Source organism: Scomber scombrus, chromosome 23 (assembly GCF_963691925.1).
Source record: "Scomber scombrus chromosome 23, fScoSco1.1, whole genome shotgun sequence".
In the NCBI taxonomy this organism is placed as follows: domain Eukaryota; kingdom Metazoa; phylum Chordata; class Actinopteri; order Scombriformes; family Scombridae; genus Scomber; species Scomber scombrus.
In genome coordinates this window covers 19,846,892-19,872,302 of record NC_084992.1, presented here as the reverse complement: position 1 = coordinate 19,872,302, position 25,411 = coordinate 19,846,892, and the positions used below count along the sequence as shown (strand labels likewise).

Sequence of the window (25,411 nt, the reverse complement as noted above, 5' to 3'; positions counted from 1 at the left end):
CAGATTGCACCTGACCTCCCCCTGCAGCCCAGAGATAAAGTGGTGATTATCAAACATAGCAGCTTGTCATTAGCACAGTAACCAGTGATATAGGCCATTGGTAGAAGAAAAGGACAAGACTTGAGAAGAGAGGGCCACACACTGGGTGGTTCTCAGTTAAAGAAAATGGTGCTTAGACCTTGGGACTCAGAGGGCTAGTGGCCCTGCCAGTCCAGGAAAGGGCGGATGGATAGGCAGCAGCTGACTTCATCAGTATGCATGTGCAGTCAAGCCAAGCAAACAAAAGCGCGCAGAGGACTACAAACAGTGACTGTTCTCCCAAAGGAAGGGGGCCAGGGCACGCAGAAATCATGGCTCCAAAATGGGAGACAATGCGAAAAGAATAGAGATATAGAAACAAAAAAAGCCTTAGCGGATCATAAAGTCTAGAAGATAAATGTAATAAAGATTGAAGTTAGAGATAGAGGGGGAATACAGCTAAGAAAACAAAGATGACAAAGGAGAGAAAACAGAGCAGTACAGAAACACTGACATTGGTATTAATTGGTATGGTAATCATATCCTCAAGTTAAAAAGGTAAAGAAATCCATGCCAGAGCTATCAATGGGGAATTGGATGTATAAAGGGAGGACAAACATGCGTGAATATAGAATATCCCTCCAATTAGTTCAAGGGCACTGTGAGGTGGGTTGACATGATTACAAAAGAACCAGTCAGAGAGGAGGGGACTGTGCATCCACAGCAGCAACCCTGTAATTAACATCAACACAAGGTACAGGTCAAGTATGGACCCTGTGGCTGCAGGTTATTTTACAAAATAATTCAATATGGAAAAACAGTTGTCATTATTTAACACTGCTGTGAATGGCTGTATTTTATTGGATGTATCTTTTTCACATTTGTTACAATCATTTAGGTAAGCCCTCCATTTTCCCGCTCCCCGTCTTCCGTGTTCATTTGTTTGATGCGATTCATATTCAAAATATGACAAACAACAACAATCTAGCCTGCTCTGCCTCAGCTAAGCAATATTACTTTTTTTCTTTTTTTTCTTCTTTTAATTTCACAGTTGCTGCCTTGCTGTAAACAATGCTTTTTCTGCAGAGATAACAATGAATGTGTTTTCCTTTGATGGTCAGGTTGTGAACATAAAAGCCAAACAGTCATGTGATGCACAAAAGCGAGAATGCTCATACAAAAACCAGGCTTGTGTAATGCTGAAAGAAGGCCCAGGTGATGTGTGAGCGGCGGTAATTACAGTCATGTCTAAATCTTGATTCATTTGATAGTTTGAGGTGATTACGGTCAACCTTCTGTTCACCGCCTCTGTTTTCTTCAGCTGCCGGCTTTCTGCAAACACACCCGCGGTTGAGTCTGTCCTCAGTTTGCAAGGCAGCCAATTATGGTGGGCAGAGCGAACAGTTGAACAATGCTGATGTTTCTCAAAAATGCATCCCTGAGCCACTGCGGGAGGTATTTCATCCTTGGGAGACTAACTATGATATCCATGCAAACTTGTGTGGATTAGAAACAAGTATGCACACATGTATATAGACACCAGGCTCGCTCCTGGACCCCCCCGGTGGATTTATTCCGTCCATTGCCAAGGACAAAGTGATCCACCCAGCACTAAAATCTCTTGGAAGCTCTCCATCTAAAACATCAAAGACAGCCTGAATCAAAATTAGCTTTTTAATCCCTTTAGTCCTATGCAGTGGGGTGTTCAGGTATGGATTACCTCGCATGGCAAACATTTTCCTTCCTCTGTCTCAAATCCAGAGTCATGGAAAGTGTGCATAGGTGTGTGTGTGTGTATGTGTGTTTGTAAGCACAGATGTGTTGACAGATGAGCGATGAACTACGCCAGAAACACCAACTAAACCCCGGTCATGCCACTGGTGCGAATGAGTGATGATCACACATATAAACAAGCCCTGGGCAAAGCTTATTGGTTTGTATTCGGAATGATGTAGGGCGTTCACACCCCAGAGCGAGCTCATGCAATCATGCATACTGTAAATATCTTTCAAGGAACATAATGTATACAAGGAACACATCTATAGAGCAAAGTGAGGCACGGACTCACAGAAGCATTGAAGGCTCCTAATAAGAAAGTCTTCCATTGCAACAAGAACCATCGCATTCCCTGTGGAATCTAAGTGAGAGATAAATGTGTAGTAGTGAAGTGTGCATGTGTCTGTGTGTGTGTAAGAGGTCACTTATCATGAGGCGGACAGCCACTGAAATGCCACAGTTCATTGGTCAAGACTCTCCAATTAGCTGTAATCAGAGCAATGCGGGTGAGACTTTGCAGCATCTGAATAGACAGTAATGAACTGCTTTAAATACAGAAAGCTGCAATCGGTTGGTCTCGGACAGCCCGGAACAGAAAGGACCTTCTTAAATAGGGAAGCTTTTCATCCATCACAGCGGATGATGGTAACAATGGAGATATGTAATCAGTGGCAAAGGTGGGTAGCAGACTGCAGTCTTTAATTATGTATAATACAGATATGGGTTGATGGTCACTTGAAATATCCCTAACCCTCATGACATCAACTCATCTAAAATGGTTCCACTTGCACTCAAGCTTGCCAAGTCACATTCAATTATCATATGTGTCACATGGAAGTACAATATATGTCCATTTCAGCCCATATGACAAACACAAATCACTACTCGCTGCACATCTCCAGCATTGTAAAAAGACTACTATCATTCCATCTGCTGTGCTGCATGTGTGTATTCATGGACGGATGGGCGTATGCCAGCAAGTGAGAGCGGAATGGCCCTGCAGGAGCTCATCCAGACAGATGTAGCGTGATGATGACATTGTACGAAAAGAGAAGCAGCAGATAAGGCCTTAAGCCTTGAATGTTGTAGACCTGATATGCTAAAAACCCACGGGTGAATACAGGGCCACAGTGACAGCTTATGGATGATGGAGGAGGGGGTCTTCTTTCCTTGCTGAGAGTAAGATTTGGTTAGAGTGTGGGCATGTAGGTTGGAGGGCTTCGGGAGGCTTTTGGAGCTGAAGTGTGGTCTAACCAAAGTACATGTCTGTGGTGGCGAAGGCTCTCCTACATTGTTGTAAGAATGACATCCAGTTCAGAAACTGTCTACCGAAAAACGCTCAGAAGCAAGTGGGCTCTTATCACTGAGTGGGGTATTAGTGCTGGTAATAAGCTGTGCCACTTGGTTGACAATACATGGAGAGCTGGCATTTCAGACAAGGACTTGATATGCAAGACTGCAATGGAAATATTTATGATGGCAATTGAAATTGACTTCCAGCACAAGAGCAGTCTTCTAATGTGCATGTGCTGTCTTGTAGTAGATAATGAAAATGCTGGAAGTGCGCTACTAAAAACAACACAAACCGAATGAGGAACAGCAATGTATGCTGTGTAGGCGTACATTAGTAACTGCTACAGCTACTGCCAGGGGAGAAAAAAAGAAAAAAAAAAAAAAAAAAAGAACAGCAAATACAGCCAACCAACCACATAACTTCTCCATCTTGCTTGAACTTGAGCTGCATTTTCAATGTGTCTCGACATGTACTTTTTTAAATGCATGACAGTCAAACACGCAGCACATGAGTACAAACATAGAAGACTGACAGGCCTGTACAGTGCTGGTGACATCCCAAACCTAAGCCCAGGCTTCTAAGTTTGCTATGGAAATGTAGCCTTTCCTTTTCGCAGGGCAAACAGACCATTTCTCTTGCAGGCCAATATCTTCCGACAGTCATAAATCCACAGAGAGAGCCAGAGAACATTTTTATGTTAATTATGTCAATTTAAATAGCTTAGCAACTCAAGATGTAAGAGGTGCAATCCAATTATCCAAGCTAGATGAAAGAGAAGGCAGGGAAATAAAAAGAAATAGCAATAAGAAGAAGAAGACACTAGCTTGGTCTGCCATTTTAGACGAGGGGGAACTGCTTGTGTACTGTTACTGAGTGTTTCTCTCTGAAGAACTGCTATGTGCTTTCAGGGTTTTACTGTAGATAAAAATGACATCCAGAGGTGTGGACTTGGGTGAAACACTGTCAATGTTATGTTAGAACATTTTAAATCAAAGTTTTGTTTCAGTTGCTGAAAACTGTCAACTTTGACCAATGAATGCAAACTCTCCATATGCAATAACAATACAGATGCTAACAAGCTAATCTAAATTGTAAAGGGTCATGTGACACAATTGGGAAGAGAAGAGCACATCAAAGACGCTCCTGCTTCAATCAAATGAGTAATATGGAAATATTCTGTAACATGAACAGATCAGTCGGTTATGTAAGACACGCATTCTCCATCTCATGTCAAACAATGCCATATAGGCAGTACACAAACATCACAGGAAACTATTTAATAGCAGGGCTGATGCAGGCAACACTTTCAGCTGCAATCAAAACACAACTGACAGCCAGCCCTGTTCTTAGTAGATAATTCAATAAAGAAAATTGTAACCCTTTTTTTGTGTGAGTTTTTTATGCAGGGAAATGTTTGCCAAAAAATAAAAAAATTGAACATGGGTTTGATATTCATATTCAGATGGTGAATGGATGGCTACATATCTTATGACACTTAGGATATATGGCAGAGCTATTTATGTTTATACTTAATCATTTATGTATTTATTCACATGCTTTAAACTGGAGCTGTGTTGGCTTACAAGAACATTTGGTGTTATTAAAAGAAACAAATATTTTCTGACAGTCTTTAATTATTGAATTCTTTGAAAATCTGGTGCCTTTATTATGTGATAATTAATACGAGCGCAATGAATATGCACTTGAATTGTCTCTGAAGACCAACAATAAAATTAAAGCCAAAGCACTAATCAAATGTCAAATAAATTAATGGATTTGGTGAACCGTTACAACCCCGCTGAGCACCGCAGAAAAGGTTACATCATCAATTTGTCATTGAAAAGACACCGAAAACATTCCTGCGTATCTCTTCTGTGACACAGGTTAGCCCTCATTTGTGTGCTCAGTCACACTTTGACTGTGAGGACTTGTGCACATGCAGCTGTGGGCTGGGAGGAGAATGTGGATAACCATAAATCCAATGCAGTACTAAGAAATGGGGAAGAGGGTTGTGCGCTGATAATGTCTATAGAGGCTCACCACAGCCAATTGACCGCAGAGGGCTACGTGAGGCTCCTCAGCCCATCTGACACCAGATTGATTGATACAGATTATAGGTTTTGCTGAGGCGAGAGAGGAGAGAGGGCAGAGAGGTAAAGAGAGAGACAGACGGACAAAAGTAAGGCTTGCTGGCGGAACACTAAATGGATGCAAATGGAGGAATGTGAGCATGAACATGTTGATAAATCAATAAATGCTATAAACGTCTCCTGTCAAACTAACATATGTACAGGGTGTTGAAAAGGGCCAAGGAAATAAACTGAGCGAAAAACAGGGAGAAGAAAAATTGCAGTGGTAAAAGGCTGGGTTGGGGAACATCAAAGGAATCATCAGTGTGAAACCCTGCCTTGTCCCTGACAGCTTAGGCTAAGAACAGCGCAGCAACTGATGCACCACAGAGCACTGAGCCAAAGACATACTCCGGAAAGTAGGACAAAATAAGGAGTGCTCAGGCAATTATCAATGGATTTTCCTGAGTACACAATGTGCCGTGACACACAACATGCGAGATTTAGCATCTCAACAACCAGTTAAGGCCATTCTCTTTCAGTGGCTGCCATCATGTGTCAACAATTACAGTACAGATGGTGATAACATTAATGTAAATTGGCTGCAGTTCAATACATCAGCAGACCCAAGATGGCTACTGAGCTTGAAAGGCGGGTAGCAGAATCAAGCTGGCTTGGGATGTGCTGCAAAAAGCCAGAAGGGAAACAGCTTCTGGAAACATCGTCCGCCAAATCAGGGACATGAATCAAGACATCGGCCAATGGCGAGCTGAGACTGTGAGGTTGGACGCCCAGACCTGGCTCGTCCTCAGTCTCTCCAGAGATGACAGAGATCAATAGATGGATGAACCAATTGCCTGGGCTTACGTGGTCAACTTACAGCTCATTGCTACCATAAATCAACCCCTTGAAGAAAATTAACTTCCATTGACCCCCTTAAGTCCATGTCATTCCTCTCAGTCAAACTCGCATATGCACTTTTGTGTTGACGCTCAGCAAAATTGCTGGTCAATCATTGGACGATCAGTTCCAGGACAGGCTAAGAAAAGAGCAGAAAATAACAGCGGGTCTTACCATGGCCCCCACGTGTAAGAAAGGGCATCCGGTTGATGGCAATGGGCACAGTACCATGCTTGTTGTGGAAGTGGTGGACATGGTGGGTGGTACTGAGGGAGGAGGAGACTCGTGCGGCAACGGCTGGGCAGGGGAACACCAGCAGAGCCAGAGAGAGAACCAGCCTGAACAGGAAGGCCGGACTGGCCCATACCACGGGCGACGCCACCGTTTGCCTGGGTACCAGTAGCAACCCTCCGTCCACCTCCACTTCCACCTCCTGCTCCATGGGGGCGGGGCCTGAAGGGAACATATGGCTCCTCCCCCTCATGCGACACAAACAGGAAGTGAACATCTCAAATGAATCCAGGGCCCATGATCCCCTTGCTTTCGAGCCCAGGGAGGAAAAAATAAAAATAAAAAAAGTAAAAGAAAATACTGATTAAAAATATAAGCCAAGAAAGAAAAAAAAAAAAGATCCTTGATTGAAAATCCCAAAAATTATTCGAAAGAAAAAAAAGCGGTGAAAAAAAATTACAAAATCCTTCCTGAAAAGAAAGACCCCAAAAATCCTCCAAGAGTCTAGTGTCGATATCCGAAAGCTTCTGCCTGAATCCTTGAGAACCAAAACAACTCCCACTCCTCTACAAAGGCAATTAAACCTTTTTATATATAACCTAACCTCTTTTGTCTAACATGCAACTTCCTTGGCACCCTAAATAAAATGATCACAGCTTAGCAGCACTGATTTAGCAAACACAAGACTCCATTTTAGCTCCTTAAAAAATATTTTGTGTACGGCTCTTTGAGTTAATTGTTTGAGAGGGTTTCCTTTGCCTGGGGGAGATCTTCACAGGGCTTCTCCAACCATAATCCAAGCCTCGATCGTGAAGAAAAACACTCCCGCCATCCCTTTTGAGCTTTTTGGAGGTAACTTAAATGGAGAACATGTAGGATGGAAAAAATACATGGGGGTGAAGCCAGGGTGCAAAAGGAGAGGTGAAGCCGAGAAAAGGGTTGCTGTGATGAAGGAGTAGCCAAATCCTGTTTTCAGAGCTTCAAATCCCTTAAAGGAGCTCCAAATCTGTTTTCAGCCTTTAGCTGAGAGCAAGAAAACAAGGAATGGATAAATAGAATACAGGGCTGGAAAGAAAAAAGGGGGATGGCGAGAAGGAGGACAAACCGGTCGGCTGTTTCCAAGTGCAGCAGTGCTGATTTCCCCTCTCCTTTTTTCTAACAAAATAAATCAATATAGGTAATGGAACGCAGAGCAGCACCAAGAAGACACCTTAACAGGATTAAACCATAACCAAAGCTCTGAACCAGCATCAGAGTGGCTGATGTCCAGTTCAACGCAACAATCCTCCAATCCTTAGACTTGTAACCAAGCTCCCGTCCTACTTGTGAGTGCTCTTCACCCCTTTGAGAATATGATTCCTTTTTTTTCTCTGCCCCTTCAAACACTGCTTTCCAGGGTGAGAGACGGATGAGGAGCAGTCGCTGGTCCTCTCGGAGGAGCTCCGGCGCAGAGTGCTGCCGCTGGCTTGCTGAGAGAGTCTGACAATGTTGCCGCCGCTATTGCCGCTGCTGCCTCTGCTGTGAAATTCATGCTAATTGAATCAGAAGCTGCAGCAACGAGCGCATCCTTCCTGCCCGCACAGTTCTCCCTTCTCTTTTTCCTCCGATCAACTCAGCCAGCGCACCCCCCCCTCCACTTTCAACGGCAGACGCGCACAGCTCTGCACTAGGCAGGGCAGGAACAGAGCCGAAAGGGGAAGGTGAACACACTCGGATCCTTTGAATGCACAAACGGTGACTATGATACATAGGGCAGAGCAGAGACACAGAGAGAGAGAGAGAGAGAGTGAGAAAGAGAGTGAGTGTTTGTGTGTCTGGTTGGAGCAATGAGAGAGAGAGAGAGAGAAAGAAAGAGAGAGAGAGAGTGGGAGGGGATTGAGTGGAGAGAATTGGAAGGAGGGGAGCACGCACGCAGATAGGATAGGCATACATGCATGCTGAGTTTGTTGTTTGCACACATACACATAGAAACACCCTTTTTTCCTTTTTTTTTTAACACTAATGGAAACAATGCCAGCAAGCACAACCTCTTGAGTAACTATAACCATGAAACACTTACATGTAGGTGAGTGTGTGTGTGTATTCACAAGTAACATAAAAGACTGGTCCAATTAAAGATATATACAGATAATGAAGAGCTCAATAATATACACATTTATACCACTGACGTCAATGTTAAAATTCACTAACCGGAAAATCAACTTCATACTTCCCCTCTATAATATGTCTAATGTTTTGTTTCATGAGTCTACACCTCCTTCTTCTCCTCTTTTAATCCCCCCCTTCTCATTTTTTGACTCTGTAACACTCAGTACAAAGCACACCCATTCAAGCTTGGACCCTCAATTCCCCCTCTGAATGTCTTATTTTCTCCTTGCACTCCATGTACTAGCTATTCTTGTTAAGAGGGCAGAGTGCTCAGTGTGGGCAAGACCGAAACAGAAAGAGTGACAGGTGGGAACACCAAGAACAAAACAAACAAAAAAAAAGACATGACAGTAAAGAGGAGCAGGAGGTACAAGGTGCAAAATACTGAAGAAGAGAGAAATGTAGATGTTGGATTAGAAGAGGAAGATAAGTATGGAATGGAGAGAGAGATAGTGAGACAGAGGGAAAAAAAGCTAAAACGAGAGCAATGGAGTGAGATTGTGTATCAGATAAATCACAGTTGATAGAGATCTCAGCTGGGACGGGAACTCAGTGCTCGAGACAAGAAGCAAGAAAAATGGCCAAAACAGGAAAAGCCAGTGCAGGTCTTCTGCACCGATGGAGAGAACGAGTCTGGACTATTACTCATTTATTCTGTCTCTCTCTCTCATAAACACACACCCACACACACACACATCTGCCAGGTGGGAGCATCCCAGGGGACGAAGACGTGCTGTGCTTGCTGCTGTCAGGGTGAGGGAGATGTGACACCCAGGGTGACCGAGACACCAGTTCTGATCTTGCACCAAGACTGAACTGCTGAACTTAGGAGGATTACAGAATCTCAGACAACACCCCCCTCCCTCCCTCCTACCCACCCACTCACCCTCACAATCCATTCAACTGTACAGTCTCCGAATCCAAAATCCTGTGCCCATTCTCTAACTTTTTCCTTCTTTCTTTTTGCTTTCGGATGTTTAGCAAAGTGACAGCGGCTCTGTATCATTTAATGCAATCTTACACAACAGCACAACAAATCAACTGAAGTCTCAACTAGAAATCAACATAAGCTTCCCACACTGTGCAGTACATACTCAAGTCAGTCTGAAATGTCGCATATTCATTAAAATAAGTGTTGAAAGTGGTGGGTACAAGTGAATTCATTTCATTTCACACTCCTCCTTACAGTGCACTGGTTTATACATACAGGTCGGCTCTGTATATTCAATCCAACTGATTCATGTTGTGAAGATGTTGTATTCAAACCCAGCATGTGTCACACTCCATGTTTTTATTCCAATTAATCCTAAAACACATATTTTGATTAACCGCAGGGAATATCAGAGATGATTGGCTGCATAAATTATTTAAAAAAAAAAAAAAAAACATAAAAGGAAGCATCATTTTCAACTTAAAAACATTATTTGTACATTATAAACTGTTTTTCCAATTATAATGATTATAAAAAAATGTGATTTGTGGGATACTGAACCCAGGAAAAGAAGGAAGGTTTGACCTAAAGGTATACAGATATCAAAGAAACACTGGGCGGGACTAAAAGCTGAGCAATCTTACCACCAGTCACATGAAGATAATGGAGAAATTGGGAAAGTAACAAACATATTTTTTTCTTTTCCAGATTCACACAGATAAGCCACGTTCCTTTAATTTACTGTCTTTCTCTTTAATGCACATCAAATGTCTGAACTGATCAGGAAATGCTCCATGTGTAAATATAGACATGGATCATGACTTGTCTATCCACTGTTAATGTAATGTTAACCCCCATGAACAATTTAATTTGTTTTAAATTATGGTAATTCTAACTCACACGTTAGTGCATGTGATTTATCTGATATTTATCAGTGTAAGTATGTTATTTAGCAATGGTTCGATTGCTAGGATAATCCCGTTTTAATAGATTTAGTCACAAATTAGGAAATTAAGGGTTTATTGATTTTATTCTGGATTTTATTTGGTTAATCAATATTAGAGCTTCTAAATGTTTTCTCACTGTTCTCATGATGTGTCAACACTCCCCACAGAATGAGTGAGTATTCCATTTACGAGTGTGTATAGTCTTCAAATATTCAATTATGATCAGATTACTCCCATTTTATTTGAAAGTCATTTTTTCTCTCCACACAAAGGAATTAATTAATAATCAATGCATTGCCTTAAAAAGACTGCCACAGATCCTATTTCATCCAGAAACAAGCCTTCTGTAAAAAAACGTTTGCAACTCTTTTTTCTTCTGTGTTCCTCATGGCCCTGCTGCTGAGACGGCCTGGCATTTCAGACCCTGGTTTTTTTTCTTTCTATGGCTGAGAGCTACAGAAAGAGACTCAACTAAGAAACAAAAGACTGCAAATATGCCGAAGCCACAAGCCAAGCCATGCCATTTGACATTTGAATAATATTATTTTGTAATCTCTCTCTAAGACTTTCCCAAGTTTAGCCTCCATGCATCCAACTCTACAGCCTGCCACTGAATGCAGTGACACTGTGACACGTCGTCCACCTTGTGGCCTCATAAAGTCCCAGACTGGATTCACTCTCCTGAATAAGTGCTGACCCAGAGTGCTTCACTGAGACTGCAGTGCCTCTCATCTGGCTGATTACTGTGGTGACCTGAGGGGCACGCCGAGCCTGCTTTCCTTTATAGTTACCAGTCTTGGTCTCTCATTGTGTGCCATTCATTCATTCATTTTCTCCTGTCAATAATAACTTGTTAATTTAATTTACCCATTCATTTTTATTGTATGTACACATGCTTAGTGAATCCTTAGTAGTTCAATGAATATATTTCCCGCAAAGTCGTTGTATTTGTATTCTTTTATATCGGAAGACGGGGGTCTCTGTATTAAGAGTTCATGACTTTCAGGTATGAGACCGATTATTTTCATTTACTAATTCTTCTTCGCCATCACATACTGTTCATATTCAGACTCCAGTTCACCATTTCACATTCATAAATTCACCTTTAGTCATGAATACATGTTTGATTAATCTTATGGAAAAAAATAAGTCTAAATCACTGTTTTATGGTCCAGAGAACATTTCATAGACTATGACGAACACATTAACATGTTTGAATGCTGATTTTTTAATGTTTTTAAACACGGGGAAAAAAAGTTTGTATTTATGAAAATGTGTATCAGCTACACACACACACACACACACACACACACACACACACACACACACACACACACACACACACACACACACACACACACACACACACACACACACACACACACACACACACACACACACACACACACACACACACACAATTTTATTTCAATTTTTGTATATTTTCCAGTGTAGTGTTTTTCCTACATATTTTAATAATGTTAATCATGAAACTTGTCTATTCAGATATTTCATATTGATTTTCAGGTATATAAGGTAAATAAGTATATGTAAAATGTGGAGTTTCATCACGAGACTGTCACTGACACTATATATGTTTCCTTGGGAGGACAGTGTGTGGACTGGGAGCTCATTATGGTGAGAAACACAGAGGACTGCCAGCACCTGCTGCTCCACTCCCCTCAGGCAAAGGAAAAGCAAGGAATACAAAAGCACACAAATACACACAGGTAAACAATCACTCCATGCACATTCACACATACTAATTGCACCGCACTCACACAAACTGTCAAGTTACTGCTACCGCTGAGTGATGCAACACTTGCTTCCCAGAGGCCAAAAGTCACGCACTAAAGATTCCCCCCAGTGGAAGTACAACCTCCAAAAGTCCCTGAGGGGAAGTGAGGTCATAGATAGAGGAAGTGGGATTAGTTTACTGACAGACAAGGGATCAAAGCCTCTCGTCTACAGTCTAATCCTGAGGAAACCTTCTTGGCATTATACACCTAATTAATCAGAGCTCACACACCACTTGGTGTTGAGAAGCAGAGATGACAGAAATACAAAGTGGGATTTTTTTTTTCTTTCTCAAAGAAGCAAATACTGAAGAGTCCATGTTGTATGTACAATGGTAATCTATTTAAAGGGTGCAAGCTGTGATACACGCAGCACCCAAAGAGGAAGTGGAGGGAAAGGCTTGGATTTTACCGTTGGGTGAGGTCAGAAAACTAGGACAAGCTGAATCTCTTTGCTGGCGCGGCGGGGGGAAAGCAAAACACAAAAAGCAAGTCATCAATTTTTAACTGCCGTCTCCTGTTTGTGCTATTCAGTAGCTTTCCCCCGTACTGAGCCCCCGATGTTAGCCTCTTATGTAAGTGCACTGTTGGGGAAACTTCCTCCAGACTGAGCCCCAATGTTGTCTGCTTATATAAGTGCACTGCTGTGGATGCTGCACACAGGGAAACCTTGCATGCCAGACATGTAAACAGAGACTCTTGAAAAGCGGTTTGGCATCATTGTTGTTAATTGTCAAATGTCATTTAGCAGGCAGGTTACTCAACATCACTTTCACTTTTCAGCTTTGTGGAACAGTAAACATGTCTGATCAACCAACAGTTTTTTGAGAGCAGATATTTAAAATAACAAGAAATGAACATCATATTCTATTTCTGAGATAAATTATAACATGTCCTTATACCTAAACATATGATGTCATTGCCTTGTATAAAGATGCACATGACCAATTTTGCTCCTATCAGCATCACATTTCAAATGATTCATATGAGCAAATCCTCAAGAGACCTTATTGATTAAGGTTTAGAAGCGTTTAGGCAAATGCAGCTACTTGGCTATTGTAACCAAAAGGAGGCAGGAAGTGAATCACTGTTTCCTGTATTAAAGGACCCAAATACCCACCACAATCATAAGACTTGTGGGTGTGTTATGATCAGCTGGAGAAACTAATTCATATATAGGCATTTAATGTACTCCGAAAAATCTTCATAGAAGGTGTTTATTTTTCACTTTTTGAAGGATGTTTCACTATCTAAGCTTATTGATTTCACTCCTTGTCAGTTCACAGAATTGTTTTGTGACAAGCAAATATCTCTAAATAGATTTATTTCTTTGCAACAGGTTCCCTTTAATCTGTTTCAGTCTGCTGCTGGGACAGCGACACAGTGGCGCTGTCCGTGGTGCTGGATTGGACGACGGCCAAGACCCTCACAACAGAAGGAGAGGCAACTGAGAAGTCTCATTTCCCTCTCTTAAGAACATTCGCTGATACAAAAACAAGAGTGAAGCAGATGTATATCTTTGGACGGCTTCCATTTATTTAACTCGACTAAACTACAAAGGGAACAGTATGAGTCTTAAGTCAACAACATTACAGCCTATCTGCACTAAAGACTGACCACACTGTCAGTGGTCAATCATTTTTAAAACATTCAATTGGAACACTGTGAGCCCTGTGGCACGTTTACAACAGAACAGACACATGAAACCAAGCTGCCACAGAGCTAGACTATTGGCTACTCACAAAACATTCAAATAAACATGTACAATGTTCATTTGTCACCTCCATGCTTTATGGATAAAGTCTTCATAGTTACATGTGATTGTAAGTAAATGTAACAAATACAGTACACAGTCTGCCAAGTGTATAGAGAGAGCAAAGAGACTAACATGGGCTTGTAGCCTGATTGTGGCTTGTAATGGGATTCACACTGTTTATTTACTTACTTTATCATGCTGCTCTCATGGAGGTTTGGTAATTAAATCTATTGGTTTTCCACCATCCAGCATTAATTATCCTGCCAGTGATCAGATGCATGCATTTATCCAACAAAGCCTTGAAAGTAAGCCGCAAAAAAAGAGTAAAATCATGAATGAAAGCAAAATATCAAACTATATATATGGAGAGAGAGCTGATGGGAGCATTTGAACTGTGATTCTCAAAAAGGAGCTCCTCCCAGGGGTCCTTGAGGGGGTTGCAAGGTTTCCCCAGAAAAATAGGGAATCATTTATTTTCACTACTCTTCCATCCATTAGTAGACTATTAGTAGACTATTTTCAACATTGTTTTCATACACTTTAAATTGAATGAATTAAACATCTAAAAGCAAAAATCTTGTCAAACAGGGGTCTGTGGTATAATTTGTGTCAGTTCAGGGGTGATAAAGTTTAATAACCACTGCATTAGAGTACAGATATATGGGCAAAGGAAGCCACTAATAGCATTGTGGCTTCACCAGCAATGAAAAACAACAATATCTGGATAAATGAATACATCTGTATGGTGTATAATGAGCAGGAAGTGAAAGATGAGTTTTAGGCACAATGTAGGAGAATGGAGAGGGTGAGGGAAAAGATAGATGTAAAAGAATGGATGGAGATGAAAGACGCAGAGGAAAAAAGCAAGGAGAGTGTGTTTGGTAATTAGAGGGGAGGGATTAAAGCGAAATGCACATGTTGTGGGCACCAGAAGTCTCAGCTAGGTAGAGAGAGGGAAAGATAACTAGCTGGGGTGGTGGTAATGGGGGGTCTCCTGTTTCGCTTGGATGGAGGAGCAGGTTGCACACATCTTAATCATGTGAAATGATATATCCTCAGGGGGAGAAAGAGAGAGACAGCAAGATGAGAAGAAAAGCATAAATCACTTATCCCCCCCCTTCTTCCTTCATGCCATCACCATAAAAGCCATTTTCTCTGAGATTCCATTAACGATCATACTCAGAATGACTTTGTCTGCCAATCTTATGTTAGCTCTCCCTGTCCTAGTTAATTGGGTGTTTGGTAATTACAAAGATCTGATATCTATCAGTAGGTGAGGATGTTGAATATTTAAACAGCACAGGTATGGCCTACCCTTCAGGGTGCTGGAAGAATGCCTCATCAGCTGAATCAGCTTCTTTTTTTTTTCTCCACCCACGGTCAAAATAATTTACTCCTTTACAGGAACAGATGAGGATAGGTTCACCCTGGGGTAAGGCCATGGTCGATGCTCCAAACAAGCTGCTTGGTCACTTTTATAACTGAGCAATCATGTACAGATATCTAGAGAGCCCTGAGGGTGTCAGGGGCTATTTATTTTTAAGCTATATAATGTACTACTCTGGTAAGTTAGGGAGAAGCACCCAGAGTGTTGGGCTTTAAGTTGCGTTTTGCTTTTTTTATACTGTACCTTTATATTGATTACATTTATTCTTGTCACCTTTACACTCTTTTACACTCTACATCGTGTCAGCAACACCAGGTCTACACAGAATGTGTAGCGTGAGCACATTGAAGCAGCTTCTCCTTCTGTGTGTGCACAAGAAGCATTCAGGGATAGAGTTGAGTGTAGGTCACCCACAATTTGGGAGTGCCTTCAGATCCCAGCGCACAATCGCTGTAGTTATGTGTATAAAAGAGAAGGGAATAGATTTAGATTAAATAAGAATCCACTAAAAAGTAAACTGTTACACAGGCTGTGCAGACAGCTTTATTGATTAAAATAGAAGCGTGTCTGCTCTATCAGACGGGTGTGAGAGGACAAGTGAGAAACGTAGCTGAACGCCTCCTGTGTAGACGATCCATAACAGTTAGCTGCACATATCCCACTATGTAGCAACATAAACATAGTCAGATATAAGGTTTGGCTGTGTGTTGGTTGTGTTACTGCTGAAATCTTTTACACGCTGTATATGCAATACTATATACACAAAAATGAGTTTCTGTGTATTATTTCAACAACATAATCAACTAATCTGCCAAAAACTGAAACCCATGACACCTGCCAAAAATCAGTGCATCTCTTCTCTGCAAAGAAATCCATCCTCTTTTTCTGCCTCTATTTCACTGTTGTAGGAATGCTAAATAAGAGTGCTGCAGGCTGTCAACCTTTCCCCACCTTGCTGTCTCTCTCACCTCTACTTATCTTCTCTCCATTTCTTCCTTCCTTCCCCTCCAGCCATCCATCCATCCATCCATCCATCCATCTCCGCAGCCTAGCGCTGTGTGGTGAGTCAGCTGTCACTGTCTGTCCCTCCAGCTGTGGACCCAGCTGTCTGGGCCAGATGGGCTTCATCTCCACCTCATTCTCCCTCATGCATGATGTCTATGAGGGGGGCTCTAACCTGAGGCCACGGACAATTGGCCCCAGAGCGGATTACTCTCACTGAGCCAAAACAATATTGAAAAGAGATGTTTCAGGTCCTTTCTAACAGACAGAGGTGTCTGTGCCACTCATTCTGTGATAAAACTCTGAGCAGCGATGCCTTTTTATTCTAATTAGGACTAGCAGTGAAACATTCATTTTTTAAGTGCTTATTCTTTGCCTTGCAACAACTTCAGAAGGTGATTTACAGGTTTACCGGGACCTGAAAGCAATTCCTTTCTGTGTGCCATTGTGAAGGTAATAATCAGAGTACATGCTCAAAGGTTGGTGGGGAGGGAGAGTGCCTGCTAAAGCCATTCCAGAATAATACTGGTTCACAGTAATCTCCTGCACACAGGGAGAAATTTTGACAAGGATTTAAGGATTTTTAAATACAATTTCTATACGCAATGAAGACCCAACAATAGCTCTGGGGAGCCAGGGAGACAGTGCATGGTGCAAAGAGAGAGAGAGAAGTTGAGAGGGAGGGAGAGTGCATGAGAAAGAGAAAGAAAGAGTCATCATCTTTCTGGGGAGCCAGATTGCAGAGCTCTAGGGTATGAGACGCCCCAGTGTTTAAAATGTCTGCTGAATCACATCTAATTTATCCAAAGCCTACATGAAGAGGAACAGCAGTTAATGTGAGTGTGTGAAAGACAGTGAGATATGAGAGATCACCAGAAAAGACCGACCGACCGACCAACAGTGTGCGTGTGTGTGCGTGTGTGAGCACTGAACAACATCTTATTTAAGACATAAGCTGTTTTTGATGCTCTGTTGGTGTCTATGTTCGATAAATGGAAGTGCCTATCGATTTAAACTCCAGATAGGGAGCGATGAGTCCTCGCTGTTATCACTGAGATTAACACACAACAACAATGAGAAATCTGCAGGGAACAGATTGGGGCGAGAATTCACTTTGCTTTATCCTGCACATAAGAGATACATGGCTTCAGCTGCAGTTTCGTCTATGTCTGATAGCATCCCGCATGGTTTGCAAACACAGTTATTGATACAGATGTTCAAGTCCAATAAACGAAAAGCAGAGTCACAAGATCAGCTGGACAAGATGAAAGTCTGATGGCAGATTCTGATGTAAATACACTGAAAAGAATTGTTGAGAATAACTCTACTGCATTGGATAGTCATGACAAAGCTCTTCAGGCAATGGAGTTCAGGTTAGCAGACATGGAGGACAGGAAGAGAAGGTTTACCATTCATGTCACCGTCCAGAAAGAGGGGCTCGAAGCCTTCAGTGCTATTCGGTTTCTCACACATTCCTTATATTCCCCAAATGGCTCCCTACTGTCAGCAACCTCCAGATAGAGTTCAGTGGAATCATTATTACTAGAACAGAATGAAATGCCAGAGGAGTCACTTTTATCTCTGTATATGCTCCAAATGTTTTCACAGTACTTTCTATAACACACTCACTACAAACATGTTAGATTTTACTGACTAACATCCCATGATGCATTCTTATGTTTTGGGCCCATTTTATGTATGCTTATTGAAAAAATGCTAATTATGTGTTTTTTTTATCTTCTATTATATTTCATGAAGTCATGGTATATCTTTGTTTTGTATGTTTTGTTGAATTTTATTAAGAATTTAACAAAAACACACAATAAACAGAGAAGCCACCAGGCATGTTGGGCAATAAAAGTGCTGCTGCTGATATTTCAGCACATGTACAAAAGTGCACTTCAATAGATACTTAAAATACTACCAATCCAGAACATCAGTGAAGACACACTATATGACAAGTACAAGTTGTATTGAAACAATACAGATATTTATTTATCCAGCAGAATAATGTAATGCCAAACAGTATTTGTAGATTTCTTGTCTGCACAGATATCAGTTTGCACAGCTTCTTGGCACAGAGTGTCCTTTTGCCAGAATGTCCAAATCTCCTCTTGATATTCATACCTGTCATTTTAATCCTTTCCCCCAACACCAACTCCCAGCTTAGACTTTTTTTTTTTTTTCTTTAAAGCTCTAGTCTTTATCATTCTCACCCTCTGGGAGGCAGTTTGGTCATAATCCCCCCCTTTCTGATGTTTGCTCCTTCTTGTGTCATCTCTTATCTAATAGAGAAACCCTTGAAATAAACACTTTCCACTGATTTCCCCTCAGCGGAAAATATTTCCTCCCAGTTCTCTGTATACAGTTTCACTTATCACTGGCAAAGTACAACTTTTCAAAAACAGAAGCAGAAAATATCCTTTTAGGGTATGTTTTGGGTGAATTTGTCTCTACATTGAAACACACAGTGTATGTGTTGCAAACCTATGTGTGCCCCAACTAGAAGTGAAGCAAAAGTGTAGAGCCTCTGCTGCAGTATAGCTGACTGGAATCAGGATTTCAGAGTTAATGGACAGGGTGACTGCTGCCTCCTCGATGTGTCAGCCTTCGTTACACGCTCTGCACACAGAAGCCACCGCTGCCGCTGTCCGCAACAGGGCAATACATCAGCTGAATACATTAAGCAATGCAAAACACAAAGGATAACTGCTTTGTCCTGTGCCCTCAGCCTTTGAAAGCATTGTGTCTGATTACTTTGTTGCATGGTCTTGCTCTCAATTAATGGACAGGTTAATTTGATACAATGTTTTCTGTCTTTGCTTTCCTGAAATTCTCACCCTCCACTGTTTGTCCTTCTGACCTGACAAAAAGCTGGTGTTTTTAGTATGCCTGCTACTGTTCTACAATGCACCCTTTGTGCTGTTTTTATATCAAAGTCACAAAGTAATCTGTGGGGCCCAGTGTGCTAAATTGCTGATGCTGTTTGACAGCAAAGATCTTGGATTCAGTCACCCACGTCTGGCCCTTACAAAGGCCAGCCTCCCTTCACTTGCAACAAACCCCCAACTGGATTTTCCACACCTACTATTAAAGGTCAGGGGCTGGAAATATGCGGCAACCCCACCGTTTTTTCTTTATAACAAATCCCTGCAGTTAACCGATCAATCTTCACAGCCAATGCTCTGTCATGCAGACGATATAATGTAAAAAACAGAACAAGTGGGGTGCCATCCACTGGTTGCAGTTGACTGAGTTTGTTTTTTTCTTTTGAAATTGACTATTGACAAAAACGTTGATCTCAAAATGATATCAGATTTTACAATGCCTTTACTTTAAAAGGGAAAAAAGAGAGAACAATGGAGAGGAAAAGTAGTGACACAAAAAGACAGATGTCCAATATTGTCTGACATTTCCATACCTCTACATACCTTCCATTCTCTCATGCTCCCTCCTACTTCAGCTCAATAGAGGACATTAACTACTAAAGTGCAGGTCTCCTATTGAGTGGCTACACAAGGGCTCATTAGGGATGAGGCTTATGGAGACATCAAGTTCCAGAGCTTATCTGTTGACTTGCAGCAGCACAAGGTTGAAGTGTTAACATGTTCAGGTTATCAATATGCAAATGTATATGTGAACATTTCCATCATGGTATTGACTGCTGCTGCCAATCAGGATGGGAAAAAAGTGCTGTAATGCATATGTTAACGACTAAGGAATGATAGAGGTTTTAATTAAGGGAGAGTCACTACAATTATAATTAAATAACAACAAAGTAAAATAAAGGGTAAACATATTCAATATTTTGACTGAATGTCTACTGAAAGGAAAATATGTAGTTATTGTTTTTTCTTTCCAGTAATTCTTATGCATGCTTTCCCTCTTTCTCATCCATATGCACAACATAAACACAAGCAAAGGGTGAACACACAATGAAACATCGCCAACATCGTAATTAGTCATGAAGCTGTTGTCTTCTCCCGGAGACCTAATAACCTCAAGTGTTTGTATCAGTGGTTAAATTAAGTCATCTCGAGCCAGCAGCAAGGAAAAGAGCAACTATATGAAGAGTACACAAATAGCGTACACTCACACTGCTAATGCACAGTGGTTATGCTTTTACACGTTTATGCTGCTCATTGAACATACGCTATCAGTCAACGGCTTACTACACAAACACCGGCCGTGAGATGGAAATGATAATGATGGTGTGTTTGCATTTCATTAGTAAGGTACTGATTATTTTACCTTCAAGTCCACATGGAAAAAAAAATAATCCATGTAGCCTTTAGCTAAATTGAAAATAAACGGAAAATAAAGCAAGGTCCAGTGACAATGTGCAAATGTTTTACTTTTACAACACAAGGTCACAACTGCAGATGCATAACAGTTACTAGCTCCCAAGCACAAACTGAAAAAAAATATGGAGATAGTCAGCGTGATGCCATTTATCAGTTTGTGGATTGCCATTTTGATGCCTCCAGGTAGGTGATTTCACGGTCACCATCTTTGATTTTTGGAGCCAGAAATGACAATATTTGTACAAGAGGGTGAAGCTGCACTCCACTGGCTCTCAAGCCATATACCTGTTAAGTGTGGAGTCAATTGGATGAATGGTTCAAGAGATATGCAGAGGACAAACATACGGACAGTCCTTCTGTTAGAAGATGGACACATTTATTTGTGACTAGTCAAATTCAACATAATAAAATAATACATTTTTAGTCCAATATACCTTTCATTAAATGTAGGTATTTACTGTAAATAAGGCTTGCTTGCCTGTTGCAGAGCCTTTTGTTTGTTTAAGATAATACATTCAAAGACCACAAATCAAATTGCAATATAAAAGTTATATTTGTAGTAAGTTCAATAAGATTTGTATGGCAAATGGTTAAGATGCATCCAGAAAATTGTCTTTTTGAAATCCTGGCACTCTGGAGAAAAAGAATAACTCTAGACAGATAGAACACCAAGTGAAGAGGGTTTTATCATTTTTGTGTTTGTGTGAATATGTCTAGTCCTCAGATATAATCACAAATCCTGACATTCTCCTAACCAAACCTCTCTCCTTATTTTGCTGAGTGGAAATCTCCAGCCGTCATATCTCTCAACATGCTCTGTGCGTGACATGGCATTACTTATTCATATGGACACAGGCCCAAGTAAACACATCACATGTATGCACTCAATAATTTAGATTGAGGAAGAGGGCTGTCTGAGCACTTTCTAGGTGCAATCCATATTTGAAGATTGGGTTAGGTGAAGGCATTAATCTTTACTCTCGGATGTCAGATGTTGTCTGGTGAATCCAAGAGTGATTTGCCTGAAATCTGTGCTAAAGTGCTGACATCACTAGAATACACGACTGCTGGGAAGAACCCATCCACAACGAGGACATGAAGTTTAGTGAGTGAACTAGATCGGCAAACTCTAGCCCATCCACCACTGACGATGCAGATAAATGAGAGCAGAGTGACCTTTGCTTTGAATTATATCATTTACATACATATTTGCTTAGTAGGTGTAACTTTCACTTCATTATTGCATTTAAAAAATCACACATTATTGACCTGTGATGAATGGGATGTGAATATACTGATAGTCTTGCTGATTTCATTTGTATTATAACATCATTTGGGTTGTTTACTGTATGATTCGGTGAGGAAAGCTCTGATTTTCCTGTTTGTGGAAGCAACGATAGACGGGGGGAATTAGATTTCAGTCCCCTCTAACCATCAGGGTCTATAGCTGGCAGCCATGATGCCCTGCTGGGCTTATCAAATGCCAAGATGAAACATTTAATTAAAGACCCTTACACTCGTTATTCAGCTATGCCCCGTGTCTCGTCCCCCCTCATGCACTGCAGGGGTTTACAGGAATCACTCTGTGACAGGGTCTGATAAAGTCATTAGGCTTCTCTACTAATAATAGGAAATGGGCAGGGATGTCCTTTTGTTAGCTGAGAGATAGGAGCCACTGCTAGCATGTAACACGAGAGGATGAATGCTTATGGAAATTAGAAAGGGAACATGTAATGGAGGATCACTAATCTAGGATGATTGGAAGTACAGAGGGAACAGTAATACAAAAAAAGCACATAGGATTAATGGCACACAAAATGAATGAGTTGAAATTTAATCAGGGGAGGAAATAGATCTGGCTCTCTGGGATTGGCTTGTGAGGGAGCTCCGACTATAGGTTATATAAATGTGTACAAGACTGACAGCCAGGCTATGCCATTACAGTTTTTCTTAATGTTTTCTCATTGTGTGAGTGTGTGTGTGTGTGCATTCGTTTTTTCCTCTTGGCTGTTGTGGTCAAAACATGGAGTCTGCTTTTCCAGCATATGAGACGTGATTTGATTGCCAGAGTTCATTGATGTGTCACCTCTCTCTACCTCAGAGGGTAAACTAACCTTGCATTTTCAACAGCGTTACTATAATAACCTATTGATCTCTATGGAACAGAGAGCTTTAGTGTATGCATGGTCGCAACAATTTTTTTTGTGTTGTTTTTTTAATTTCACCACACACACACACACTGTCCCATCTTCCTCATTCTGGTTCATTCGTTGGCTTGTCATTTTACTTTCACTCTCTTGGCCACGATTACAGTGCGTATATTTAAATAATTCAATTTGCAATGCCTAGCTACATAATCATATTCTTCCTCCTCTTTTTTACTGATGCTTCGACTCCCCGGGGGGAAATTTTCTCCTCTGTCTCTCTTCTTTAGTTAAAAAAATAAAGAAGGTTTGTTAAAGACACACAATTTTGATTGGCAGATGATTATCTTTGTCTTAGCCAATGCAAACTTAATATAAGCTACTTCTCTCCTTGCTCTTCTATGAAGGGCTATTAATTACCCCCAACCCACCTGTCAGTATTTGTCACTTAAGTGCCCATACTCATTTCTGATCAAAGCCACTTTTACTCAGCTGTAATAGACCCTCTATTGTTTGTCCATGATCTGCTATATATTACATTACCACCTGCTCCAGATAAAACAAGTCCTGCTTATGATGCACTACTGCTTTTGCTTCAATTTGCACTTTTATTTCAAATCAGGGCTATACAGAAAGAAAAACGGCTGGTTAGGTTACCACTGGCCTTTCCATTACAAATTCAGACCTGTCAACTCAAACATAGAAGACAATAGCCATTTGAAAACTAAATAAGACTAGATAAAGTGTATTAAGGCTCATGTTATTTGTCCTGGATTCAAGCTGTGCGTTAATTATGTTGGCATGTCCTCAAATTGCATCATCGTGTTTATTACTACTAATAAACTTGATAGTAAAAATGAAAAATCACAACACTACGCATTAATCTTTAACAGCAACAAAGCCACTCCCATTCCCCCCTCTTATTTTGTGCCACCAAATGAATTATATCCTTCTAGACATTAACCTGACAGCCAAACATATAACTGAAGATCTTGGGGCATACACACACGCACACACAGATTGGACACACAAACACAGATAGAGGATCAACTAAACCTTTGCACACACCGAAGCAGCAAACTCTTGGAGGACACCTGCAGTTGGGTTTACCGCCATTTCAATTACAGTTCAAACATGACCTCAGAAATATATTTCCTAGATGGAAGAGTCAGCAGCTGACTGTAGATACGTGTTCTTAAACCTACAGTACATTCTACACACTCAGACATCAATTGCATGTAAAGCAAGCAAAGCCACCATGGGAAACTTCACTTAAACCTTTGCAAGGTCAATGGTTGCAAAAGCGCCGTAGCAAAAGCAATATACTGCTTGTGTTATGTGCATTTCTCAAGCCCATGGTTTGGGTATTTAGATTCACTGTAGCCTCATGGGACGGTCACTCTTGAGAATATGGAAAGCACACACTGTCTGCTATACTATAAATATATATTTTTTTCCTCTAGGTTTGGCCTTTCAGATCACATTACCCTTCCATTACATGTGGTCTCCATAGATTGTGGCCTTAAAAGCAGTGACAGGATAAGAGATGACAGCAAAATACATGAAAGTAAACAGAGAGGGGGAGACAGAGAGATGGAAAATATGGCAGTCAGATTGTGTGCTGGCACCCTGCTATTGTGTTGGCACAGTATAATAGCCTGACGGCCAATTAGCAATAAGTAGTGGGCAGGTGGAGGCCTATCCGTCTCACAATCTCACACACACAAACTCAAAAACCCTCCTTCTCTTTATTGCTCCATCTTTTGCTCACTTCCTCCAATCTTTGCCCCCCCCCCCCCCCCCCTCTCCAGTGACTACCCACACGTCATTCCAAGGGCCACGGCCCTGGCTCATCCACGGGGGCCTGCAAAAGCCAGATGGCATGCATCAGTGTCTGTGTATGTACGTTGTTATGTGTTTGCTCCTTTACCAGACAACCAGCCACTGGCCCATCAGAGCTGCGGGGCTTCAGTCGAGCTATTGGCACTGATTAAAACATTTTGGAACATGCCAGGCATTTCACGCACACACTCATCCTCACACACAAAGTGCTCTCATTACGACTACATCTTCTGATGTTCTAGCTGGGGCCTGCAGTGATGTCCAAAGGTTACTGGAGAGGATGGTGTGGGAAAGGACAGCCAGTGGTCATATGATGTCTTCCATCTGCAGGGTAATATTAAGAAATTCATTTTTAGCAGCCTGGAGACAAAAGCCTAGAGGGATTTCAAGGAACAGTTAACGCATATAAGCGTCCCAAAACATTTTTGAGTGGCCCTTCACTTTTGTGCCCTCAAGTGTCCCTTATGATTGGACTGCTTCCTGATAGAATCTGTGATTTTAGAATAGAAAACCCTTCCTCTTGCCACATGACTTTCTGGCACCCTGCAGCAAAGAGCAGTCATTCCATTCTCCATAATTAGACCTATAAGAGGCTCATTTTCATTTAGTCTAATTTGATTTCAGTATTGGGCGCTATAATCTGGAAATGACTCTAGGCCTAACCGGTTACCTGTGTTGAATACGTGATCAGAGAGTGACTGAAATCCAGTGTGGTGGACAAGCAGCGGTAAAATCACACAACTGTGGCTCTACTTTTGACATCTGTTTCTCAGAATAGATTTTACTTTGCAGAAAAGAACAGATTTGCAGACAAAGACCTAATGGATGCACTTATCTAGATACTGAATAGTATGTCTTACAAATAA

General features: G+C 41.3%; 1 protein-coding gene across 1 annotated transcript in view; it reads right to left on the bottom strand.

Annotated features, from left to right (window-relative positions):
- The window catches only part of nrxn2b (neurexin 2b), a 590,949-nt gene that overhangs the window by 200,197 nt on the left and 365,341 nt on the right, over positions 1–25,411 (bottom strand). Inside the window, 1 exon segment of the mRNA XM_062444511.1 lies at positions 24,562–24,567. Within this exon segment, the coding sequence (XP_062300495.1) occupies positions 24,562–24,567 (6 nt within the window).